Source organism: Anopheles funestus, chromosome 2RL (genome assembly GCF_943734845.2).
Source record: "Anopheles funestus chromosome 2RL, idAnoFuneDA-416_04, whole genome shotgun sequence".
NCBI classification, from domain to species: domain Eukaryota; kingdom Metazoa; phylum Arthropoda; class Insecta; order Diptera; family Culicidae; genus Anopheles; species Anopheles funestus.
This window is the reverse complement of record NC_064598.1, coordinates 60500129-60523548: the sequence shown is the minus strand read 5'-3', so window position 1 is coordinate 60523548 and position 23420 is coordinate 60500129. Positions and strand designations below refer to the sequence as shown.

The 23420-nt window shown below is 38.5% G+C and overlaps 2 protein-coding genes across 6 annotated transcripts; one reads left to right on the top strand and one right to left on the bottom strand.

Annotated features, from left to right (window-relative positions):
* Positions 1-234: 234 nt before the first annotated feature.
* Positions 235-1535, top strand: LOC125762643 (dnaJ-like protein 60). Its single transcript, XM_049424984.1, has 5 exons — positions 235-546; positions 621-714; positions 796-956; positions 1037-1186; positions 1254-1535. Exons 1-5 carry the CDS (start codon positions 491-493, stop codon positions 1402-1404), a joined length of 612 nt encoding a protein of 203 aa, XP_049280941.1. The 5' UTR covers positions 235-490; the 3' UTR covers positions 1405-1535.
* Positions 1536-2072: 537 nt separating this feature from the next.
* Positions 2073-23420, bottom strand: LOC125762634 (arylalkylamine N-acetyltransferase 1). Of its 5 annotated transcripts, none has more exons than XM_049424971.1 (5): positions 22212-23420; positions 5399-5767; positions 4951-5127; positions 3032-3184; positions 2073-2940 (listed from the first exon to the last, which is right to left on the bottom strand). In XM_049424971.1, the coding sequence occupies exons 2-5, from the start codon at positions 5501-5503 to the stop codon at positions 2527-2529; spliced, it is 849 nt and encodes a 282-aa protein (XP_049280928.1). In that variant the 5' UTR covers positions 5504-5767; positions 22212-23420; the 3' UTR covers positions 2073-2526. The 5 variants fall into 5 exon arrangements, with proteins under 5 accessions (XP_049280928.1, XP_049280927.1, XP_049280929.1 ...); XM_049424970.1 differs by lacking the exon at positions 22212-23420 and adding an exon at positions 6611-6974; XM_049424972.1 differs by lacking the exon at positions 5399-5767 and having other exon boundaries at positions 22212-23419.

Genomic DNA, 23420 nt, shown 5'->3' with positions numbered 1-23420 from the left:
TATGTATGAACGTAAGCAATCGAAAGCGGAAATTCAAGTAAAATTATACAGTAACTGCGTTTGTTCACGTTCCATAAATTATGTTACTTTTTAATTAAAGAAAATTAATTTACAATTGCGATTTTCACTAATTATTGCAGATCAAAATACACTAGTGCGTGTACTACCAAATGTGCACGTGTAGACTTGCTAAATGCGCTCTTCAACTGATTGCCAGTCCCTGCTTCAAGATGAGGATTTGTTTTGGAGAATTGACAGTTCACACAATAACAAAGCATTAATCTAGAAAATAAAAATAAATATTGTAACACAGCCGTGCAACGTAACAACACAGAAAATAAATTCGAGACACTGGCGCTTCGATAAAAAGCCGGTTTTAAAAGTAAAGATCATCATTGTAGTATTGCGTTGTTGACAAATTTACAAAAAGTATTCATCTACCTCAAGTTAAAGTGCAATTTAGCACAATTCGACGCAATAAGGGAAAGAAATGTTAAAAGTTTCCCACAGCAATGCCGTCTACAAAGCGCTGCAGGTACAAGTAAGGTAAAAAAGCTTCCTTACAATAATGTATAAAACCGAGAACAAGCTGGCTTATGTTTTGCGCACTTACATTGCAGGTACACCCATCGGACACATTACAATGTTCTAAAGCTACAACCTAGTTGCTCAACGAGGGACGTTCGAACTGCCTTCATTCAACTTTCTAAAGAAGTATTTAGTTGATGATGGTTGATGTGATGTAAAATTGTGATTGAACTGGGAGGAAATTCATAACCTTCTTTTGTGTTACAGCTGCATCCTGATGCGCACGTGAGCAACAGTGAAAAGTATGACAAAAAGTCGTTTGTTGAGCTTCTGGAGGCTTACAAAGTGCTCAGTAAACCGGAAACTCGAGCTGCCTATGATTATGAGTTATCATTGGCCAAGAATCCAGGGAATCAGGTGTTTCACAGGTATTTTTTATTTGTTACTTGCGTCGTAATTTTGGTGCGATCTGATTTACCCTTCGAAAATCGCAATATTCTACTTATAGACCGTGGGCTGCCAATGCAATGCATTATAGCAACGAGGAACAACCTTACTACGGAATTAAAGGTGTCAAAAAGGTTAGTAATTGGACGATAGTACTGTTTTGCGGTATTTTTATGCTGATCGGCATCGTTCTGCAGGCTGTAGCAATCAGGTAACAATGCACGTTCCCGGTTCTTTTATGTTCTTAAAGTAATTATTGCTTCCTTTATTGCTTACAGCAAATCGTTCACTTTCAAACGAGATCAACTGGACGAATTCTCTAGACAGAATGCAATCACCCATGCGGAGGTACGCGAAGAAGCGCAAAAGTATGGAAATAAAGCGCAAATCGAGCGCATGAAGGCAAAACTAAATAAAGAAGGAATGTGATAGGGAGTGTAATTATGCAGTTATTTAGACGTTTTACAAACCGTTATGCTTGATTTGTACATAATGTAAATTGTAGTAATGAATTCGAAATCAGTGGTGGAGTTGAAAAGTAATAAAAAGTTTAATACAAACGTTTGTTTTGTTGGACAATTTATTTGCTTACGCAAAACAGAGATTGTTATCTATGCTAAATTGAACAACCTTTAATTAAATAATCCAACCTCCAAAAATTTTATTGGGGTATTTCATGAAGATATAGGATAAAATTCTTGTAGTCTTAAAAATGAATATTCGACGTGTTCTAACCTTCTAATAAATATAAAGATTTATAATGCATTTATTGCTATCACGAGAAGCCCGAAATGCGATTAATAGTAATAAATGCAAACGCTCGTAAACGACCAGTAAAACAAAACGAGTATAGACCGCTGAAAAACGATCTCTAGCGTGTCCATTCACCTGCTATTTTACTGACACGCGTCGAAATGCATCAGTGATAATATATACAAGCCGTTTATGGCAAATTAGGTAATAAAGAAGATATTTTTTTAAAAATTTTCCTAGATTGTTGAATGTTTACTTCAACTTAATGAAACAGAAAAAGAATTACAGACAACTCTGTACCCAGCGTAAACGGACAAGAGAATGCGAGTGAAAACTAGGAATGGTTATGCTATTTATAAATAATTATTTATTATCTGATTTCAGTTACATATATATCCGCAACACTGTTGCAACCTCATCTTCATCAATCCGGCGTGTGATTGCATTGAACTTATTTAAATTTTGACTTCAAATGACCAAATGCAGCACATTTAAAACACAAGCATTATCACAAATTAGCATATCTTTGCAAGTATGACTTGTTGTGTTACACGATACAAATTTCTTTCAAAAATGCCTCATCAAGAGGGATCAATCCTTTTCACTGTGTCTTTCAACATGTGTAAGTAGTAATTGACATTGCGCGATTGCGGCAGTTGAGTGAATAAAATCCGGTTCTATTACACTATGCCAAACATTGCGATGTCCTAACGGGTTCGATTTTTTGTTCGAATCGGGCAACCATGAATACTGGGGTTTTTTTTGTGTTGATTAATCGTATAACCGTCCTGCGGCCAGCTAGTGGTCTAATCGTTTCGTCAAGATTCTCAACGCCACGTGAGGTTTCTCGGGATCGAATACCTGCTCGCCGTTAACGTGGTAATCCGCATACGGCAAACGGAACACCTCCGTAAAGTCCATCTTCTCCATGACGCGGGCAGAAAAATGGCTGCTGCACAGAACGTGTAGCAGCTTAATATCATTTCGGGACGCATACTGGAGCGTGCGGTCCGTCAGCATGCCCGCAATGCCCATGCCACGGTAGTTTGTGTCGACCGACATAATTTTGCAGTCCAAAAATCGATCGATGTCGGGATACAGCTCGAAGATGTCGAACAGCTCGTCCACGTGGTCCATTAAGGCCATGATTTTCCGAAATTTGGGATGCGCACAGTTGGTAGCCAACTTTTCCGGTGGTTCGTCGCCAGGTTGCTGCAAATGGGAGAAAAGCGAAACGAAGCGGATAAAGCAAAATTGGCTTAGTTTGGTGACAAAGAAACGAAACTGAAGCAGAGACACTTACTGGTTTCATGATTGTACCGTTAAGGATGACTCCCACAATTTCACCTCTCGAATTGACGGCCTTGTAGGAAGAGTGTTCTCCCAGGCTTTTGGTGCAATACTTCTCCAATTCCTTACACTCACCAAGTTGGACGTAGGTATTGAGGGGTTCATCCTGGAAAAACGAAACAGCAGAAGATAAGCAAATATGATACGAAATATGCTAAACACAAGTGTTCCGATAGGATAGAAGAAGTATGGGACGAACGGGATTTGATACATAGGAGATCCCGTGCGAAATTGGGACAAAGCGCGAAGAGGTTCTTCCCTGTTGCATAAATTGAATTCTTTTCGTATTTTATTCATCCTATTTCCATGATGATGCATTATTCATGATCACAGACCGATGCTATCTAAGGCCAAACTTGTACTTAAGCTAATGTTAATGGAAGATTTGCGCTCGTTGCCAACAAGAGTACATTAGAAAAGAGAGTAACTAGAAAAACGTTAAAATTATATAAACAACGAAATATAGAACAACATATGCAAAAGAACATTATAAATGTTTTATAGTAGGTATTTCATGATTTGATTTTTTATAGAAACGAACAATTTGCAGAAATGTGTAAACATTATTTAGGATTTTTTTGTATCTCGATTTTTGCTGGTTTTACATATTATACACATTTTCCTCGTATAGTGAAACTACACAATCTTGAAGAATTTTTGTTTAAGACACATATAAGAGAATATCTGTTTTCCTCTGTTGTATTACAATAAAGTTTTTTTTGCAATATGGTTTAGATTTGTAGAAATTTACGTATTTGATAGGCCATGAAAAGTACGAAGCATTCAATTTTAAAAACTTATTTAGTACACATATTAGTACACTTTTTTAAACATTGTACTACACGGTTCTTTTTAATATTTTACGACCTACCGAACTTTTTAAAGTTGTTTTAACACTAGAACTACTAAGCGTTTTAAGCGTTTTACGTTCTTGGTTAATTTTTAAACAAATCCTAAGAGTTGGAGTATATTTTATTGTTTATTGCAGATCGTACCATAGAATATATATGTAAAACTCATGTTTCAACTACAGTAGGATTGATTAACACCCAAAAATATTGTGACGAAAATTAAGCGTTCCAGTCAAAATGACTGGTCCGGTAGTTCTAGTGTTAATATCTAGACGAATTTGTAATTTATGTGTTTCAGTGTTTTGTTACAAGAATTAGAGTAGATTGATCACAAAAGACGAAAACCAGATCACCTAATTACAAATAACAAATTTAAATCGTCATGTTCTTGCATTCGCAACCACGCAATCTTCAATGTTTTGCGCAAATCTCACAAATGTTAGAGTGGAGTTGGAGGACAATGAATGCAAATAGTTTCATCTATAAAATTTTATCTTAATATTATGATCTAATATTTCTGATTTCTTCGTTGGGCTCTAATTATAAAAATGCTCTAATAATTTCAATGCATTAGTGGAAAGGATATTTGTTTCAAAAGAGCTTTTCTGGAAATTTGGTCAAAAAGTGAGCATACGTGATATAATTTCCTCAACATTATTAATTTATTTTCTCCATATATATATTTTTTTTGCATAAGTTTACAGCCTTTTAATTATCTTAATATTCGTTGTTATAATATTGAACTAAGGTGTGATTTAATATGAAAAAAATCTCAAATCTCAATTATCAAGCATCTCAACTATCTTAATGTTGAGAATGAAAAAAAAAACTAATGAGCAGCATTTTAAATGGAGTATAATTAGGGAACAAGAAATTAATTTGAAAAGAAGAAAGCTAACTAAAACATTATAAATATTAATAAATGGAACCAAATCGAAAGGACGCATTACGCATTATGTTTTAATTGTGATTCCATTAAAAGAATAGAATTTCGTGAATCTATGAATTTTGTTGCACTCACCTTGAAGAAAAATCGTTTCAGCAGATCCAAAACGTCCTCAGTATCTTCCTCAGTTATAACCGAAATCGATAGGTCCGTATCAATCTCGCTTGATTTCGCTTCGACATTAGCCGCTACTTCGCAAGTTGCTGGCGCTTTCGAAGCCATCCGGTTGCTTCTCGTCAGTAAGTTCGACAGCTGGAATAAAGCCACAGAGTGGAGAAACGAACGCAAAGACAAAACTGTAAACTAGTGCATTTTAAAAGCAACGCCATCGTGATGTTTTTCGTTGTAACAACAAAGTAAATAATTAACATGGTTATGTAGCAAAACCCGGTGAAGCGGCGGGTATGCACTTTTGTCAACTATGCAAACATTTGTTGAAGAGGCGTTATATTGTTTGCAGCATTGTCACCGCATGTGTTATGGCGGGGTATGGTTTGCAGAGAAATAATAAAGTAATACTTGCCATTAGACATGTTTCATCCAGTATGAGGGGATCATGGGTAGATGAAACGGTAATACCGTTGAGCGCCGGAAGATGATCGACGTGATTTTGTATGTCAACCTTCATTTTGCCGATACGAGGATGCGTTCGCTTTTCGTGCACAGAATTAAATGTGTGTGTGTGTGATTGGATATGTGAATGGATTTGGTTGCAATCGGTGCAAAAACAATCACGATAATGTACCACAGCTATGCGTGAAATGTATGTAACAGATAGCTCAGATGCGATTATGGTAAAAAAAAAACACTAAACAGGTAAAGCTTAAAAACTCATGCAGCCTATCGAACGGGTCAGGTGGTGAATAACTTTAAGCTAAATGAACGAATTTACCTGAAATGAAATGAAGAAAAGGAATAAAAGGGAAACAAAGAAAAAAATGTTGAAATTAGGAATTAGTTACATAAATTCCCAAAAAAAAAAATTAAAATACAAAAAATTGTAAGAAATTAAAGCGTAAAGCAAGTAAGACATAGAAAAAATTCAAATATGTAAGCCCAATCTATAAGATTACTGAAAATAATTTTCCTTTATTAAAAAAGAAATCCAAAAAAATAAATTGAAGTTAAAAAAATATTTCGATTAAACTATAAATTTGAAAAAAAGATCAATTTCCGTTTAATGATTATCATCGAATTGATCAGTTCAAGTGATCAGTCGATCAGTAATTAAACTAAGTTGAATATTCTAGTGACTTTGCTAGACGAAAGACATGTGTAACGCAGCATTCACCAGCATCGTATTTTTTATATTTTGTTTAAATCACGACCAACCCGATCATCTGATCAGTTTCTCAGCGATGCATAACAATTAGCGCACACATGCAGCGTTACATCGTAAAATGGATGCATTGAAGCGTAAACGTGTCCCAATCGAACTCCTAATGAAACGTTGGGAGTGTGTACCGAACCCAGCCCTATTAAATGGCCATTGTTAGACAAGGAAATTACAATGGTGCACTGTTGCACCTGTGCATCGAAGAGAACGCCCGCGTGTTCGAACGTCTAGCTCACGTGTTTTTCTTGGGAATGGGATCATTAATATGCAAAGAAAAAACGAAAAACAGTGTCATCTAACGGTGGTAATAATAGTAATAGAGGTTACTTCCCCCTCTGACACCCAGGGGCGAAATTGAAAGGGAAACAATTTTCGTGAAAAACATCCCCGATTACGTACACATGCCACACAGGCTCACGAGCGGGTCAACGCAAGCACGGTATCTCGTCCGGTATCTCGTACACTAACTGCTAAATTAGCCAATCTGTTTGCCGAACTATTCGCTCAAACAGAATTTGCTATCAACGACACTTAGCTGATGCCTAACGCCACTTGCACTTTGCGGTGTGTTCACTAAAACACTGGATTGGTATTATTTTCGTTTGCGCACACGACTACCACTGGCAACTTAAAACTTTCTTAAAGCAGCCAGGACGCGTAACTGCTACTAGCAAAGGTAAGTAAATACGCGAATGGATGGAATTTCGCGTGCGCCTTCGAAAACAACACACTGAACACCGCAGGGACAACAGATGCAATGAGCTTTCATTAGAAACGGGCTCATATTTATACTGCACCGCCGACACTGTGTGCTGTCGCTTCTAGCCGCGAAAGCTTCTAGCACGCGGCCAACTCTAGACCCGCGCTACATCTTGTCAGTGTGTGCGACGGTGTGTCTGCGCCGTGCGTTCTGATTGTGTGCGATAGTGTGCGCGAACATGACAATCGAAGTGGATAGACGAGACGCCCGTTGCATCCGGACAGGGTGATGGAAAAAGGGATTGTCCCGGTGGCCCCAGTACGGAAGAGGGAGGGGATGAGGGGAATAGAAGGGGGGAAAGGGAGTAGAATCGGCTACTACCCTAGGATGCATTGAGATAAAACAATATGCAACCTTCCTTCCGTTCTGGTTGCAATTCTTATACACACGTACAGAAAGGTGCCTTTCCTGTTCTATAGGAGTGCACAGTGTATGAACAAATATATCGTACAACGTAGAAATATACATCGTGTAACGGCCAATAAGATGCATATTGCGTGTAAGCGACTTTTTTTTAACAAGCAATGTGTAACCCTAATAAATATTTCTAAATAAATTGAAACTTAGATAAGAACGCTTAATTTTAGTTAAAAAAAATCCTAAAATCTGTTTTCTTCATTAAAAAAGAAATGTTATGCCGTTTCATATTAAAAGAATCATTGTACATTTAAAAATATAAACATTTTCTCCTTACTGTTCATACATTTTACATACATTTGCACGAACAGGATTACATCGATAAGGGGTTTTCTTAATATTTTAAATTTTTAATTTAATTTTTTTTTTTCAAATTTTGGCTCAAAAAAGACACACAACATCTTCCATTTTTAGGATGTTTTGATTGCAATATTAATGTTAAAAATGAAGCCATACAGCCGTGGCTGGCTGCAGCATTTTTTACTGCACACTGTACAGGAAGAATAAGAACGTTTGGGTTTTGTTTCGCTAAAACACAAAAAAATCCCTTTTTCTACCTTTCTTTTTATGTATTTCTCACATTTCCGTCTATTCGTTTGCCAGGACCGAGGATTTTAGTTATTATATTTTCTTAGCTAGTCCCTTAAACACAACATACGAAACCAATGACACTTCCTTGATTGCACTACAATTTCGTGCTCTAATTTTTTCAACAAATCTAAACCCGTTATGCAATGAATGGGGCTGCTGCAGGGTAGTAAAGCGAAGGAGAATACGAACACAGGAGGAGGGCCATCCGCCAAACATGGTTCATGAATATCATATTTCGGAATACCAGTTTTCGAACGGTGTCCAATATGCAATAACAATTCAAAACAAAAACAAAAACCAAATACATTAGAGTATGTACCATATTTCTGCATCATGTACGACAACATTAAATATTTCGTGCATTTTTTTTCTTTCATTACAGAGAAGATTAAGGTGACAATGTATGAGCTATAGAAAATTAAAGTTCACAATAAAAAATAATAAAATTATATTCATCTATATGTACGCACACACAAGAATATTTTAATTTTTTTTATTCAGATATGATAAGAGTTCGATAACAACGAAAGCGTTGTGTTGAAAAGCCTCCCGTTCGGCTAAATGAATCGCCAACGACCAATGGTCGATCGAAAGATAAGCGCTAGAGTAATTTCAAGGTACTTCCGACTCTGTCTCATATTTCATTCGCCAAAGTAAATCCATGACATTGACTGACCATCCGAGTGGGTTGTTTTATATAGAAACTCTAAAAAATCCTGTCGCAACGATGGAGTGCTATTTTTAAAACCACAACAAAGCCTTGAACGGTCTTACCAACCCGCTCCTGGCAGTATCCCGAGCGTGTGCCACGCGTGCACGGAACCAACTATTTGGCTGCACTCGTTATTTTGTTGTTGTTTGTTTTCCAGCTATACCCCGTTTTAGTAGACTTTCACTTTCTTACCTGTGGAAAACGTTGTAACACGACCGGCTACCAGATCCTTTGCATGGGATTCCTCCCATTGCTTCACATTCAAAATGTGTAGCCACAGGTGCAAGATGTTAACAGCAAAACGGACGGGACGCTCTAGCACTGTGGGGCGTGGAAACCGAAAACAATAAACGATTTCATTTCACTCAACCACTCGGTCGTCGGATGGCAGTTTCCAAATCGGACACTACGGTGCCATGCCCACTTGATGTACCAGTAGCAGCAGGCGTACTGAGCAGCAAAAACCAGCGCGGCACAACGTGGCAATCTGCATCAGTCAGCATCGGTCTGATTGATGGGTTAGAGAACCGTTGACACAGAGACAGACAGAACCACATCATCTCCGCTCGTCAATGGCGTTTGGCCATCTGCGGGATTTTCGGTAACACGAGCGAGGGTAGGTAGGATAGGGTTTTGTGTCTCCGCTAATCTAAAAATACGATTCTCTATGCTTTCTGCGCGAAAAACGGTCCACCTTCCAGCTGCTATCGGTACCTGCGCTATTTATAACGTTTTGTAACGAACGAACAAATGGATGAACTTACAAAACCACCGATACAAAATAACCCCACTGCTATTGCAATAGTTGGACGATTGGTACAATAAGGACGAAGTACTTCAGCAATCGCCGTTAGAGGCGCCCTTTTCATTCATTCGCTTTTCATTACTTTTCAGTTGTTCGCTTCTGGAACACGGTAATAGTAGGGTAGATGTGAACTGTGAGATAAACTGCAATGGTAACAATTCTTTTGTAATTCAAAGTCTGCACCACACTGCTCAACGGCCATTGTGCAGTTTGGTTTTCATACTATGCCTGTGTTGGTATATTTTTATAAAATTTGTTTTTAGCTTTAATGTCAAATTCAAACATCATTTCTTAATTAAATTTATAGCATTTTAGTTTATTCTAACATATATCATCTACCCAACAATTGAAGGTTTTTTGTTTGAAAATGCATTGTTATTCCAAGTTTCATGTTTCCTTTCCTGATTTGCTGATCAATGTTTTTTTTTTTATAGAAACTTGCTTCCGTTTACCGTTCGCACAGCACGGAACGATCTCGCTGCAGACCGTTTCCTAAAGTCAGCTGATAGCGAACGGGAGGGATAAGCAAACTGATCGTCAACCTTGTGCGCTAAATAAAATCTACAATGTCACTGACAAAACAGGTCGGGTAGTGACTATTTTTAAATCAAAGGGAAAAACGGCTTCGTAACTTATCCGGTGCAATATGCACTTGGAAACTGAAAGTGAAGGAACTCGATCGTAAGGGAAGAACTCCGGCAGAATCCTGCCCCGCCAATGTATTGAGCAGAAGTTGTCTTTGTCATGGTGGGTGCAAGACCGGGCATGGGATGCTAAATGTGTGGCGAAACATGATTCCGCCTAAAATGTGACTGCGTTGTAATTAATTTTGCATCACACCGGGTGTCGGTGTGCAATTGCAGAATGTTCTAGCTGTGGTAGAATGGAGCAAACTTTAGATGAATTTATCACCAGATTCGGGTACATAAATTACCTTACCTTCGGAACAGACGGTCGGATAAATGCCGCACCAATCCGGCTACGGTGTCCTTCCGTGCCGTGTCGCAAACGTCGCACTGGTGTGCGTGACCGCTAACTGGTCGTGAGCCACGCGACCACACCATTAGCGTCGGTACTGATCCGCTCCCGGTTCAGTGCTTTAATTTATGCATCATGCGGTGACGACGATATGAGAATCGGCAACACTCCCGGCAAGTGTTGCTAAATATGGGGAGCACTTATTAGCATAGCGTCATGATCACCAGGCCAGTGCGCGCACCGTAAGCAGCACAATACAATTGATAAGAAAGTAAAGGCGAACAGGTGAAACACCTGCTGCGTTTGTTGTTTGTTTGGTTTGTTTGGTTGGCCGTTCTAGGTGAGTTTGGAAATCATGTACTTGTAGCGTATTTGTATTTTTAGCGACAACGGAGACCAATGGAATTAACTTTTAATTCATTTTGCCTAATCTTATTAGGAGCAAGTTAGATTATTTTTATTTAATCAAGATAAGAATGGTAAAGCGGATAACGAAGTATATTTTTAATCAATTCTATAGTTTTCTTATTTGTTGGGATATTGTAACTTATGAACATTGAATTTTAATTGATACGTCATCCCTTTATGTTTTCTATACATTGTCGAAACTAGTATGTAAGTTGTTTTTAATAAACACATTTTATAAAAAAAAAATTGATGTTGTTTTAAGTGCAAAGAAAAAAAAAGTTAGTCATACGGCCTGGCCGTCCTTATTGAAATAAAAAAAAAGTGCAAAGAAAATTAAGTAATCAAAATAAAACTAGCAATAGATATTGGAATATACAGTAATTCAAAAGCGATTGATTATCGCGTTTGATTAATCCATTTTTGCATTAGTGCCATGTATTTGGTACTTGAACTGTTTTGAATCATGGCGAGACAGAGTTTACGATTAACTGTTACGATTAACAAGAAACAAAATGTTGTGCGTATAGCAATGTACAAAAATTTGATATGTTACCTATCCTTTGTCAGCAACTATCTGTTGGTCAAGTGATCAAGAGCTAAAGGTCTAGACGTTACGTTAAAAATGTTTCTGTGTTTGATCTTGAAACCAACTGTAAAAATGATTCTTCTGTTAGCATTTCCTTACCTTGTGCTGATATATTCAGTCAGAAGGTAGAAAAAAGATAATTTTTGGGACATGTGAGTGGTTTCTCGTCAAAACCCACCGGACAGTAGATAAAATATTATGAAAGGAGATACTTTAAATTAACTTTTGTCGAGTCGAGATTTTGTAGATTTTCGAACAAAGATGTTGTAGAGTTCAGCTGGGTACGTAAAAAATGTTTGGATATGCTTGTAAAAAATCACACACATTTTACACATTAGTGTGCGACTTCGTTATTTGTTGGAAGATGGATTTTTTTCAGATATTGAGGACACATTCTCAATCTCAGGAAAAAATATCGTAAAATTGCAATAAAATAAATTGGATTACTCGATTATGGTGTGGTGTTGGTTGTGTATCTTCCCTAAAAGTAATTTTCGATAGAATACCTGATACAAGTAAGCCTGATACACCCAAATCGTTGCTGTGAGAAATTCTCATCATTCCTCATATTATGTTATTTTGATGTTTCCTATAATTAATTTAACCTATAATTAATTTACAACAATTGCCTTTAACTCAAGAATTTGCTTCTTTAGCATAGAGTTACATATACGGAATGTACTTGAAATAAAACCATAGTTAATGGTTATAATTGTTGTTTTAAATCTTTACGATTACCAAATCGCATGTAGGTAGTACAAGACAAGCCATAATTATTTGCTTGTATCTCGATACTTCATTACATTACAATCTTCAGTAAGACAAAAAAAACATTGCTGATTCGGTTTGCGGTTTTTATAGCATTAACTACCATCAATAAAACAATCATTGTAACAGCATTAAGTCATATTAGCGCTGTAATATTCCACTTCACTTGATTATAAATTCTATTAATCAAATGTGCACCACGATCCGCACCGAAAATTACCACACTGTTTAAAATGCGCTTGATACTGAGCCGAGCAGCTACCGATCAGGCTTTGGCTTTGTACTTCCGCTTCTAATAGGATTACGTAAACGACGAAGAATTGATTCCCGACCTTATATGCGCGTGCATCGAACATGCTTGCCTCCTATTGTGCCGGTTATCAGGTTTGATATGAAGGGATTGTCTATGAAAGAGGAATGTCACGACACAGCGAACGGTTGGGTTGGTGGCTTACGTCGATGCGGACACCGTCCCTTTTTCCGCCCTTGGCCATAAACAGATCGGTTGGTGTTTTGCCGAACGGATATTAAATATCCGCTAACGTGCGTTAGATTGAATACGGTTTTTTTTAGATTAACACTGTGCCGCCGTATATAAAACGGTGCGCAATAGAGCGAGTGAATGAAACAAACGAATCAACATCGACAATCACAACACAACCACAGCAAGCAAAATGATACAAACCGTCTGCCGTGATAAATATTATTCTAACACAACACCAGCAACACAGCCACATGGTTCCCGAACAGTGCGCCTTGGACGGAAGGGACAGGTTCGATATACTCCACGTCAGAACCGATGGAACCGTCCGATTTGCCATTTGTTCTGGGTGTTCGATGGTTAGAAATGTGTGTTTTTATTTCTGCACCGAGACCTGTGTCTGGAGGACGTTCGGGTCGTAGTTTTCCGTGGGAAATATGCATCGACCGTGATGGACTGCATCATGGCGTTAGAACAACATTCGCGATTCCGCTAAGCGGACTTGGCGTTTTGCTGGTAGTACTCAAACCAGGAAGCAGGATCAAAAAGCTTTCCCCTGTGTCCTTTAATTTAAAGGATTTCAATTTTTACTCTTTAGCTTTACTAACCTACTAATTATATTGCTATGTTTGCAATATTTATAAACAATTTCCGTCAAGATGCTTTAAATTTTATTGAAAGACAAACCTATGATTGGCTATCATTAAATTTCAATTTACAAACACCAACAGTTCGTAAATAGTTAATTGCAACAAGCCGTGCCGTCATCCCGTCCGCAAAGCACTGCCTGAAGTGTCTCGTTGCATCGGCATGCTGTGAAGCATGATGAAGAGAATGTCCAGTTTTGAACGATTTGCGAAACGCAAGAACAAAATAAACCCCAACTCGAAAGCACTGTCCCGCGTTGGGGCGGCCTTCTTAGGCACGGCTTGCGGCACGCGTCATAATTTCAAGGAACTACTTTGCGAAACTTTATCACATCCACACCATCGGGAGCGTACGGAACGTTTTTGCCTGGTGGTTCCGCGCACATGTGCGGCCATAATTAGCGCACCAACGAGCGCGAGGAGCGGACAAAACGAACCAGACAGATAATAGGGATACAGTCGAGTTGCGGTGTCGGACAACTTATTTGCGATCTTCGCAAACACCCCGAGGGGAGGTAGTCATCGGGTACTAGCAAGATTTAAATTTTTGATACTTGCACGGTCGGGCAAATTCGATCATTGCCAGCGAATGGAATTGTTGTGGCTATCGCTTTGCCACTGAACAGGAAATAGATGAACGGGTACAACATTTACAATATTTGACAGGTGGCACGCGTCTGGGCGTATGATAGATGTGAGAAACAAAGAGAGAATCGTCACGGAGAAGTAGTTCGAATTGGGGGATCAAGAAATCAGTTCCGACTGTTGAGTTGAAACTGACAACGCTAATAACAGTGGCGTGCAAGCCAAATTGGAGAAGAAGAAAAAAACGCCACCAAATGCATAAAACATGTATTAAAAATACATTTAAAAAAAACTACTACAAAAATAAACCTGTCCCTCGGTGGCACGCGCCAATGCTGTTTTACGATAGCACGAGATTGAAATACGACACTGAAAAGCCTTTCGCATTGAAAATTGATTGTAGCCACTTCAACGAAACGTCGGTGATCGGCAACGGCGTAAGGACAGGACGAAGGGTAAAAGCGGAACAGGTGGACAGGAATTTTAAAGCACACAGGTGGGTGGCAGAACAGTTGTTCTACCCTCTTGCGCACGTTCGCGATTCGAGTTTGACACTAGGCAACAGGCGCGCGATCGGTACGCGCAGATCGATCGATTGATCGTGATCAAGTGATTATTTATGAGCAATTAAAGTAATTTTTTAATGCCACTTTCCGCAGTTTCCACTTAGCGTGAGATGCCGGACAGCTTGGCAGAACAGTGGAGATCTAGAATTTTTCCGGGCCAAAAATGTGTTGGTTGCGTTGGACTAATAGTTGCGACTGGAAAAATGTTTTCACAATTAGCTTATGATCACAAACAGGCATTGGGGCGTTTTGTTACACATCATTACGAGAGGCACTTTCGGAAACAAATAAACATATTTAAAATAAGTGTTGTGTCCAAATCGTGGTTAAGAAGTGTGCAATGTGCACACGCGACCGGCATTCCGCCCGTTGCAAGCACAATGCTCATACTTGTGAGGCTCGTTCGCCATTTAATTACATTTAATTTAGCCATCCTATTGGCCGGTTGTGGCTTGTGCGGGTTTTTGCTTTTTGTTGTTGTTGTTTGTTTTTTGTCTCAACATTTCGTGACATTCGTGATCCGATAAGGAAAGGCATGCTCTGTCGTTTATCATCACGGCTGTGACCCCACGATGGTGAAGTATCAGCTTCCTGCTTCATATTTTCGTTTACGCGGCCATCTGTGTGTATGCTTAAGCCCTTATCATTTCGCGTCTGCAATTGTTTTCGGACGTTGCGTTCTGTATTTTGCAACAAAAAACATAATGGATCCCCTTTCTTGGTCCAGCACAAGGCTTTGCCCTTCACAGCCTTAGGATGTTGAAGAGTGTGAGGCGGAAAATGGGTGTTATCTCGAAAACAATCGACACATAATCGATGGGCGGTTTATTCACACGCCGGCACCAAGAAAGGCTTATACTCGCTTATCGTTTTCTGCACGATGAAGTCTTTTCTCACACCTTATCAATTACAGGTTTCGATGAGTAGCTATTTTTATCGTTTAAAAACCTGCTTGCTTGACCATTGGCTATAATCGATGGTTGTACAAAGCAAAGCGAATGCGACACTTGTTACGGAAGCACGAACTATTATCTCGCAGTTAAAATTTTGCCCTTTAATTTGCACGTGTTACTGAGCGTTTGAAGTTATTTTAACAAAATTTATGATTAGCTCTTGATTTATAGAGACGTGCGCATGTTAAAAGGTAATGATGTTAATTAGCAGATGGTTTTTTTTAAAACTACCGCCACAAAATTTGAAGCTTACATGAGTTAAAACTCTCAAAAATTGAATTCATGCAGTACAAGCAGTAGTTTTATGTTATTTGACTAAAAGAAGGGTTAATTTAATCGAATTTCTTAGAGTTGGTATTAGTTACGACATTACAATTTTAAAATTAATTTTAAAATGTAAAACAAAGATTATTTAACTAATATAATCTAAATACTAATCTAAATAAAACTTAACTAATATAATATAAATATTATAATATTTATAATTTCAAAAATAACACTGATTATTTCTGTTTATGTTCGTCTTCTGTCCATGTAGTGTTACAGTCGCTTCAATTTGAATCGCAATTGAAAGAAATTTACTCAATTTGCTACACAAGATAAAAAGTTTATCATCAAGGGAATAAAAAAATTTAAGGCGCAAGCTTCTTTAGAGCCATTTCCTGTAAGGCCATTGTTTTAAAATAAATTAAAAATTGGAGAAAAAATTTACAATGTACCAAAGCTGGCCATGGCCCAAACCTGTGACTCAAAACTGGTCTTCTCTTCGCACGTTAACGCTCCATAGCAAACAACTATAACAAATAGCAATATAAAGTTTTTTGTTTGCTTCATCAAAATGTCTCTGTGTGTCTGAATAAAGTATTACTTGTTTAGCTAGAAAAACATTAATCATTTCGTTTTTATATAAATGAACAAGTGATCTAAAGATATTACATAAACATAATCCTTGCACTTAGACAGCTGTTTGATATGAAGGCCTAATACGAAAAAAAGCAGATAATACGGGTAGATTGCACATTCCCTGATTACCTTGATTGAGTTTCATACAAGCCAAGTCCTGTCATAAAACAACGAAACAAAAAACTTTTCATCGATCGGATCGGTGTGATTGTTGTGCAAAAACTACAATCTATTTCCTCAAGTCTTCACTAACTTATTCCATTCCATCGTTTGCTGTGTCGCGTGCCGTTCAGGCATTTCCTTGCATACACAAAAAAATGGAACACATGAAAGTGACATATTTATTTCACTGAACTCAAGTCCGTGTTAGATCGAGTGCTGCCACCGTAAAGAGGAAACGTTGCTTTGTAACGTTCCTCACGACATTAAACGAATGTGGTGATCGTTCCCATTGTGAGCCACCTGTATGTATAGTATGTTTTAGGCTATAACCGGATATGCACCGAGACCGTGTATCTCACGGTTGACCAACATCGACTACATGTTTTGTGCTGGTGGCCAGCGGTACCGCTGATATCAAGCGGCTCGATTTCACGCCGCGCCAACGTGCAACTAAGCGGCTAAGGTAGAAGGTCATGGACTTCGATAATCAGTGCAAGTCGCTGTGTTTGCCGCACTATCACGCTCCCAGGGCGCCAGTCGCGGCAGGTCGTGGCCATTGGAACTCGCGCGATCGGACGACATCCAGCACGGCATCGCTGGTGTCACGTCCAGTGGGAGAGTTGACGTTATTTATAGCATAATCTACCTACTATCCGTTGGCATCCACCGTGCCTATGATGCTACGATCTCTAATTCTAATTGTAATTCTAATTAATGGGAGTCGGGTGATCGCGGCATCGACAATTCAAGTACCGGAGCACCTGGTCGCCTAGTTTGCAGATTGGCCCTACGTTTTTTTTCTTCATTCGTTTCGTTTCAGCATGATTGAGTTCTCTTTTGGCTGCCGGTTTGGTAACCACTCCACGTTTGAGCTTGTATAAAACGAAATGAAACGTGTGGGATTAGAGTATTTTTTCTTACACCCATTAATCTTACTGTCACGGGAGTGTGTATGATAATATTTATCCAATCTGTATGATAATCAGCATATCCCATTGCCGACGACAGATCGTTTATCAGATTATGACTCTGGATAACGTATTACGCCGTGGTTATGATCGAGATAAACTGCATTAAGCAAATAGCATTTAATCGTTTTTTGTTGTTTTAAATAAGCGATCGTACATTATCTTTGTAATAATCAACGATATTAGTATTAATCAATGATGTGTAAATGATAAATCACTACCGGTGTGTGATGAAATTGTAGTACATAAGTAGTAACAGAACCTTTAGTATTTTTCGTAACGTTTGTAATAGGTTATTGTTTTATCTTTCAATTGAATTGATTTAACAGCAATAGCCGCATTCGAAGCTAATGGTGTGTTGTTATCACATTCGGACTATGATCGGACTCAATAAAATTGTTTGACAGATATCTTCCTTCAGTTGTGATAAACAAACGCATGACTGATTGGACTGATCAGTTTTGTTATCTATCAGCTGTGCGAGAAGGTTCCTTTACCTTTTTTAATCATTGCAACAGTATGAATCTGTGCAAAATTGCAACAATGATTACAAGACCGTTTGAAAATTGGTGGAAATATGGATAAAGATAACTTTTCTAATTTCTAAACGTTGTTTAGAATCATTTGTACTGAAAATCTGCTAAATGTGCTAACTCAATGTCTGAACAAGGCATTACATTGGTGAAATTAAATCGGAAACGATCTTTTTTAAATGTTGAAATGAAAATAGTGATGAAAGAAAAATTAGTTGAAAATGATTTTTTTGAAATCATATTGTTTATAAAATTATTATTTGGTGAACCCATGAAACGATAATTTCTGTTTGTATTTTTTATTAATGAGATACGCCGTGTGTTGCATGTTGTTTTATTTTAGTTTATCGACGGCGAAATGGGGCGTCTCTTGACATGTTTGCCCTCAATTTTAACGTATTTTAGCTACATAGCTTTTTTTTCTTGTTTATGTCAACTTCAATTTCATTGAGTGATATTTTTTTGCTTCTAACAGTCTACTATCAAACTCAGTTAAACGTAATTATTTCGTCATTCTACATATCTAACTAACACTAAGATAAAAGGCAACTAAACTATCAATTTAATAAATCAAGCACAATAACAAAAATACTTCAATTTCTGGTAATACTTCTGCAAAAATGTTTCGTTATATCAAGAAAGGTTTTAATACGTGATTACATGATTTCTATTGCGACAATATGGTAACAAAATTAGATTTGGAATGAGTTATACAAGCATTTACATAATAAGGATAAATAACGTTTATCATTTATATTTATTTTATTTAGTGTATTTCATGACGTAAATGTGTTACTCCTTCAAAATAAACCGTATTTTACAGTTAAAATTTTTGACAATGTAAATTATATTCTAGATTGAGTTATGAATGTTATAAAAATTACTACAAGGTCGCTTTTTATAAATACAAAAAAAGGTTAAAAATTAATAAAAAGAATAACTAAACCTAGCGAATTAAACAAAACCTAGTGTTTATATTAATGTTCATTAAAAGAAATTCAATAAGTTAACACTTAATATAAAATGAAAAGTAAACCATAAAGCGTTGCGTGTGTGTGTGAAAAGTTACCATAAAGTGTGTAAAACGTGTTAGCAAAAAAATGCTTCTAAAGTTGTGCTAGAATAATATTCTATGTAACAAAACTACAACACAAAAGATCCTTCTGAAAGAGCAAAGCACGATAAGGATGCTTCATCCTGCCAGAGATCTACATTGCAGCGCTTGGCTGCTTGGCACAACATCATTACGCAATCATGTGATTTCCCTTGCAATCAGTTTAAATAAGATTCTACGATGCCGTCGACGAATCTGCGGCACATGGTACACACAGCTGGCGCAAAGCACCAAACATAAAAGCGAACGTTGATTTCGTATGTATGTAAAAACGCTTTCCACAAGAAGGACGTTCACCAGTTTCGCGTTTCCCAAAAGCAGATCGTTACAAAACGAGCTTTACGGTATCATCAAGCACCCTCGCACATAGTGTTGGAGACTAGGACGAGAAATAAATCGCAAACGAGACTAAGTAAAATCATTCAACAACAACCAAGCAACAAAAAAAGGGATAAAATTCAGCAGGGTTTTTGCAACACTTTCCCGTACACCTCAAACACAAACCCAGCAGGAGCGGGTTATTTACTTGCCCTTTTTTCTTTCTTTTCTTGGTACGATCGAAGAAAGTATTGGGAAAGGCGGGAAAGAAGGAAAATGTTGCAAAGAGGGGAAAAAAGCATTTCGTTCGAAAGGCAATGATGGGAGTGCAAACGAGTGTCGAGAATGTGTATGGCTCTGGTTGGCAAAATTCCTCACCCGAACGCGAACATTTCGCTATAACGAAGCACGGCAAAGGAAGGTCAAGTCAAACGAAATCAAATAAAACATTAGTCAGCATTCAGAACGTGTCCGACGGGGGTTTTGGAACGAACGAAACCGTTTGCCTGATATACTGTAGATAATTTCCTGGGAGATAAACACCCACCCACCGGGTGGGGTGTAAGGATACAAATGAAAGCAAAAGCGTCCGGCCGATGGTGGGAGCAGGATGCCGGCTTCCGACTTGAGCGACAATAAAGGGATTCGCCTTAGCTGGTGGCGGCTGGGTTTGGTCGCAACGGCAGAGGACAGTGAAAGTAAACGAAAACGAAAGACATACCATGAAAGAGGATACCAGCCCCTGCCGGAGTTCAATTCAATCCGATCTAAACCAATTCGAGCGATTGCTGTACATAATATCCTGGGCTGGGGACATCCAGCATTTGCTACTATTCTATACCGGAGCATCCCCGGTGGTACGGTCGTCATTACCACCGAGCTTATATAAATAAATGCGGTGTATATAAATATTCTCGTGCTGCTGCTTCCGGCTACGATGTCCTGATTGTGTCCGTATAGCTATAAAACGAGTAAAACTCATGTCCCCTCTATAAACGGCAATCAGGCAAACGTACAAAACGTAGTAAAGTTTGTCCGTTCTTTTTACTTCTTTTTCTCTCTCTCTCTTTCTCTCTCTCTCTCTCTATTTCTCTCTCTCTCTCTCTTTGCTTCAACTTAGCTCGCTTTCTTTTCCATCCAGACAGGTTCTTGTGAAGGAATGAAGGAAAATGGGCGCGAAAAATAACTTTTCAAATCTCGCATGCTTTTCACAAATGCTTCGAGCCCGGTAAACCACTCATCTGGCCAGGTTGTTCAGAAGTGTATAGTACTATTTGGGATTGCAAAAAAAAAGGATTTTATGTTAAGTTTGTTCTTTGCAATTTTGTTTGAATAGAACGCAACATCGCGCTTATTTGCATGTTTGCATACTGAAATCCATCTTCTCATACGCATACTTATACGTATCGTACGAACGATACGAACGGCTTTGGATGTGTTTGCTAGAGTAAATATCATTCACCAACCTCCAAAGGGGGTCCAGATGAATCGTTCTCAATGCCACCCGTTACGTAGCTAGTAACGTGCACTAAGATAGTAATAAATCAGGAAACAGCTTTTCCGTAACCGATGTCTATGTGCTTGAAAGTTTACGAAACCATTAGATTGAAACATCCTTCGCAAATAATTACTCACCAAGCTTATATGGAGCCGGTGATCAAACGAGCCAAAGCAGGGTGTGTGTGTGTACGTGGGATGGGACACTGATGTAGCGCACGATGAATTGAAATGCCAATCATGTTGTAGTGACAAGGTAATGAATATCCGAAAATCTAATCTCGAAAGATGAGACATATTTTGTGCTTCCTTCATGGATGAGTTCCTTTCAGTTGCTCTCAGTTTTTAAAACGTTATTAATCGGTTATATAGCAAGAACTTTCTTCAATTTTTAATTAAATTTAAAAAACGCAGATCGTTTTGTAACTATTTTTATTGTATTCATACTTAATTTACTAATATTAAAAAGTTATTTAATAAGTAATGCATGGTAATCAACAATGCATGGTGGAAGTGTCATTTCAAGAAAAACAAATTACTGGAGCTTTTAAGGTGTAAATTTTGTACACTTCAAATTATCATCTTAGTTGTTAAATTATTGATTTAATTTTTCCTTGGTTATCGACGTAAAACATGTGTTTATCATGGTTTAATTTGTAAAAGTGATAGCTTTGTTATCTTTTTATCAATTCCACAAAATCTATTAAATAAACGATTTCTAAGAAGCATTTATCATTATCCTCACCGGAATGGATGCAGTTGATTTTGATTACGGGAACACAAATCGATGGAAAACTGAACATTTTTGTTAATTACAATTTGTACTTGTTCGATCCGATGTTGAGGTGAAATTATTATACAGGTTTATTTCCATTAGTAATGAACGTAGATAAAACGTGCTCCGATAGAACACTAAACCTGTTAGTAACTTAGTAACTTTAACCCACTGTACAAATAAAAAATAAATTACACAATTGAAATTACACAAATAGTATAATGATACAAATTGATGTCTTTTACTGATTATCTCACTGTTAACAATTAGGATGTAATTAATTTACAATGCACCAGTTTTTATGATAAAAAAGCATGCTTTAATATGGCACTATTTTTGCATACAGACATCTCGACGACACGCTGAGATGTCCTATTTAATGACCGTTATCAGCTGAAAAGTACGCCCATGCACAGGTATCTTACAAGCAAAATATTGACACAACACAACTCACGTTAATCTATTGGACTTACCTAAAACGATGCGTATTAAACGGCGTAAAAATGGCCTATCCACCGACGATTGATTGCTTCCCAAAAAAAAAATATTACAGATCGCACACGCCACACTGTCCGAGACTGAAATTCGTACCGACGTACCGAGGGGGAAAACTCTTTAGCACCCGTGGAAAAGCGTTCTGTACCGTACGCCGGATGAAAGCTCACTGATACCCGGGTTACACCGTGCTGAGGATGATTCTGCCCTGTTCCGTGCCGAGAAGGAAATTTCACCCAACTGCACCTCAAAACCTGATCCACCCACCCGCTGGTTGGGCTCCACCGATAGGGACGCTGTGGTGTGTTCTACCACACGGCCCTGCAAATCCTTCCTTTCTTCACTATCTCTTATGCCGCACTCGATGAAGCCGAAGTCGGCGTCGTCATCGTGGTCGACGTCGTAGCAGTTTGCTTACCACAGCAAGCTGTGTCGTCGTTTTCTTATCACTCTCGCTTATCTCTCCAAAACCCCGGCCCCCCAAACTGTGCCTTTCGCCCACCGCATTCACACACTGCTATCCTGGAGAAGATGGTGTACTAAAACGGAATTTGTGGTGAGGAAAGATGTATCGGGTTTCTTTCGGGAACTGTATCAGAAATGTGCGCTCGGATCACGTTTCGTTTGAGATTTGTGGGAAAGAAGCATCGCACCTGGAGGCGGGAGGGGTGTGTTTGTGTGTGCTCCTGGTATGGCTGTAGTGTCTGGTGTTGGCGGAGTATTTCGTTGGTCACATACAGGCTCGAGCTGTTGTTGTGATTGTTGCCAAACAACCTGCACCCGAGTAGCAACTCCCCGTAGTGTCTCTCGTTGCAGATATCGGGCGTCTCACCGAGTAGACGGACGAGCCGTACTGTCTGAGGTTTCCTGCTATGGTGGATCGACCCGTGAAGATGAGTACGTGCTTCGTTAGTGGATTTGACTGAAGTATCCCTTCACTCGCTTAGCATCGTTCTTCCCTTATCGACGATTGGTCTTTTTACTTTCGCATTTTTTGCCGTTGCTTCCGGTACAGTCTGTGTCCTGTGTGTTACAAACCGAAAGCTAGTCCTCACGGTAGCAACGTGCTAAAGGACACATCGGCCAGCTTTCTCGAGCCGTCACTCACGAATCACATGAACGCATGAAATGTTCGGTTCTACGCGATGCGGCCGTTCCCGTGCAGCACGCTCAAACGCTGGTCTAAA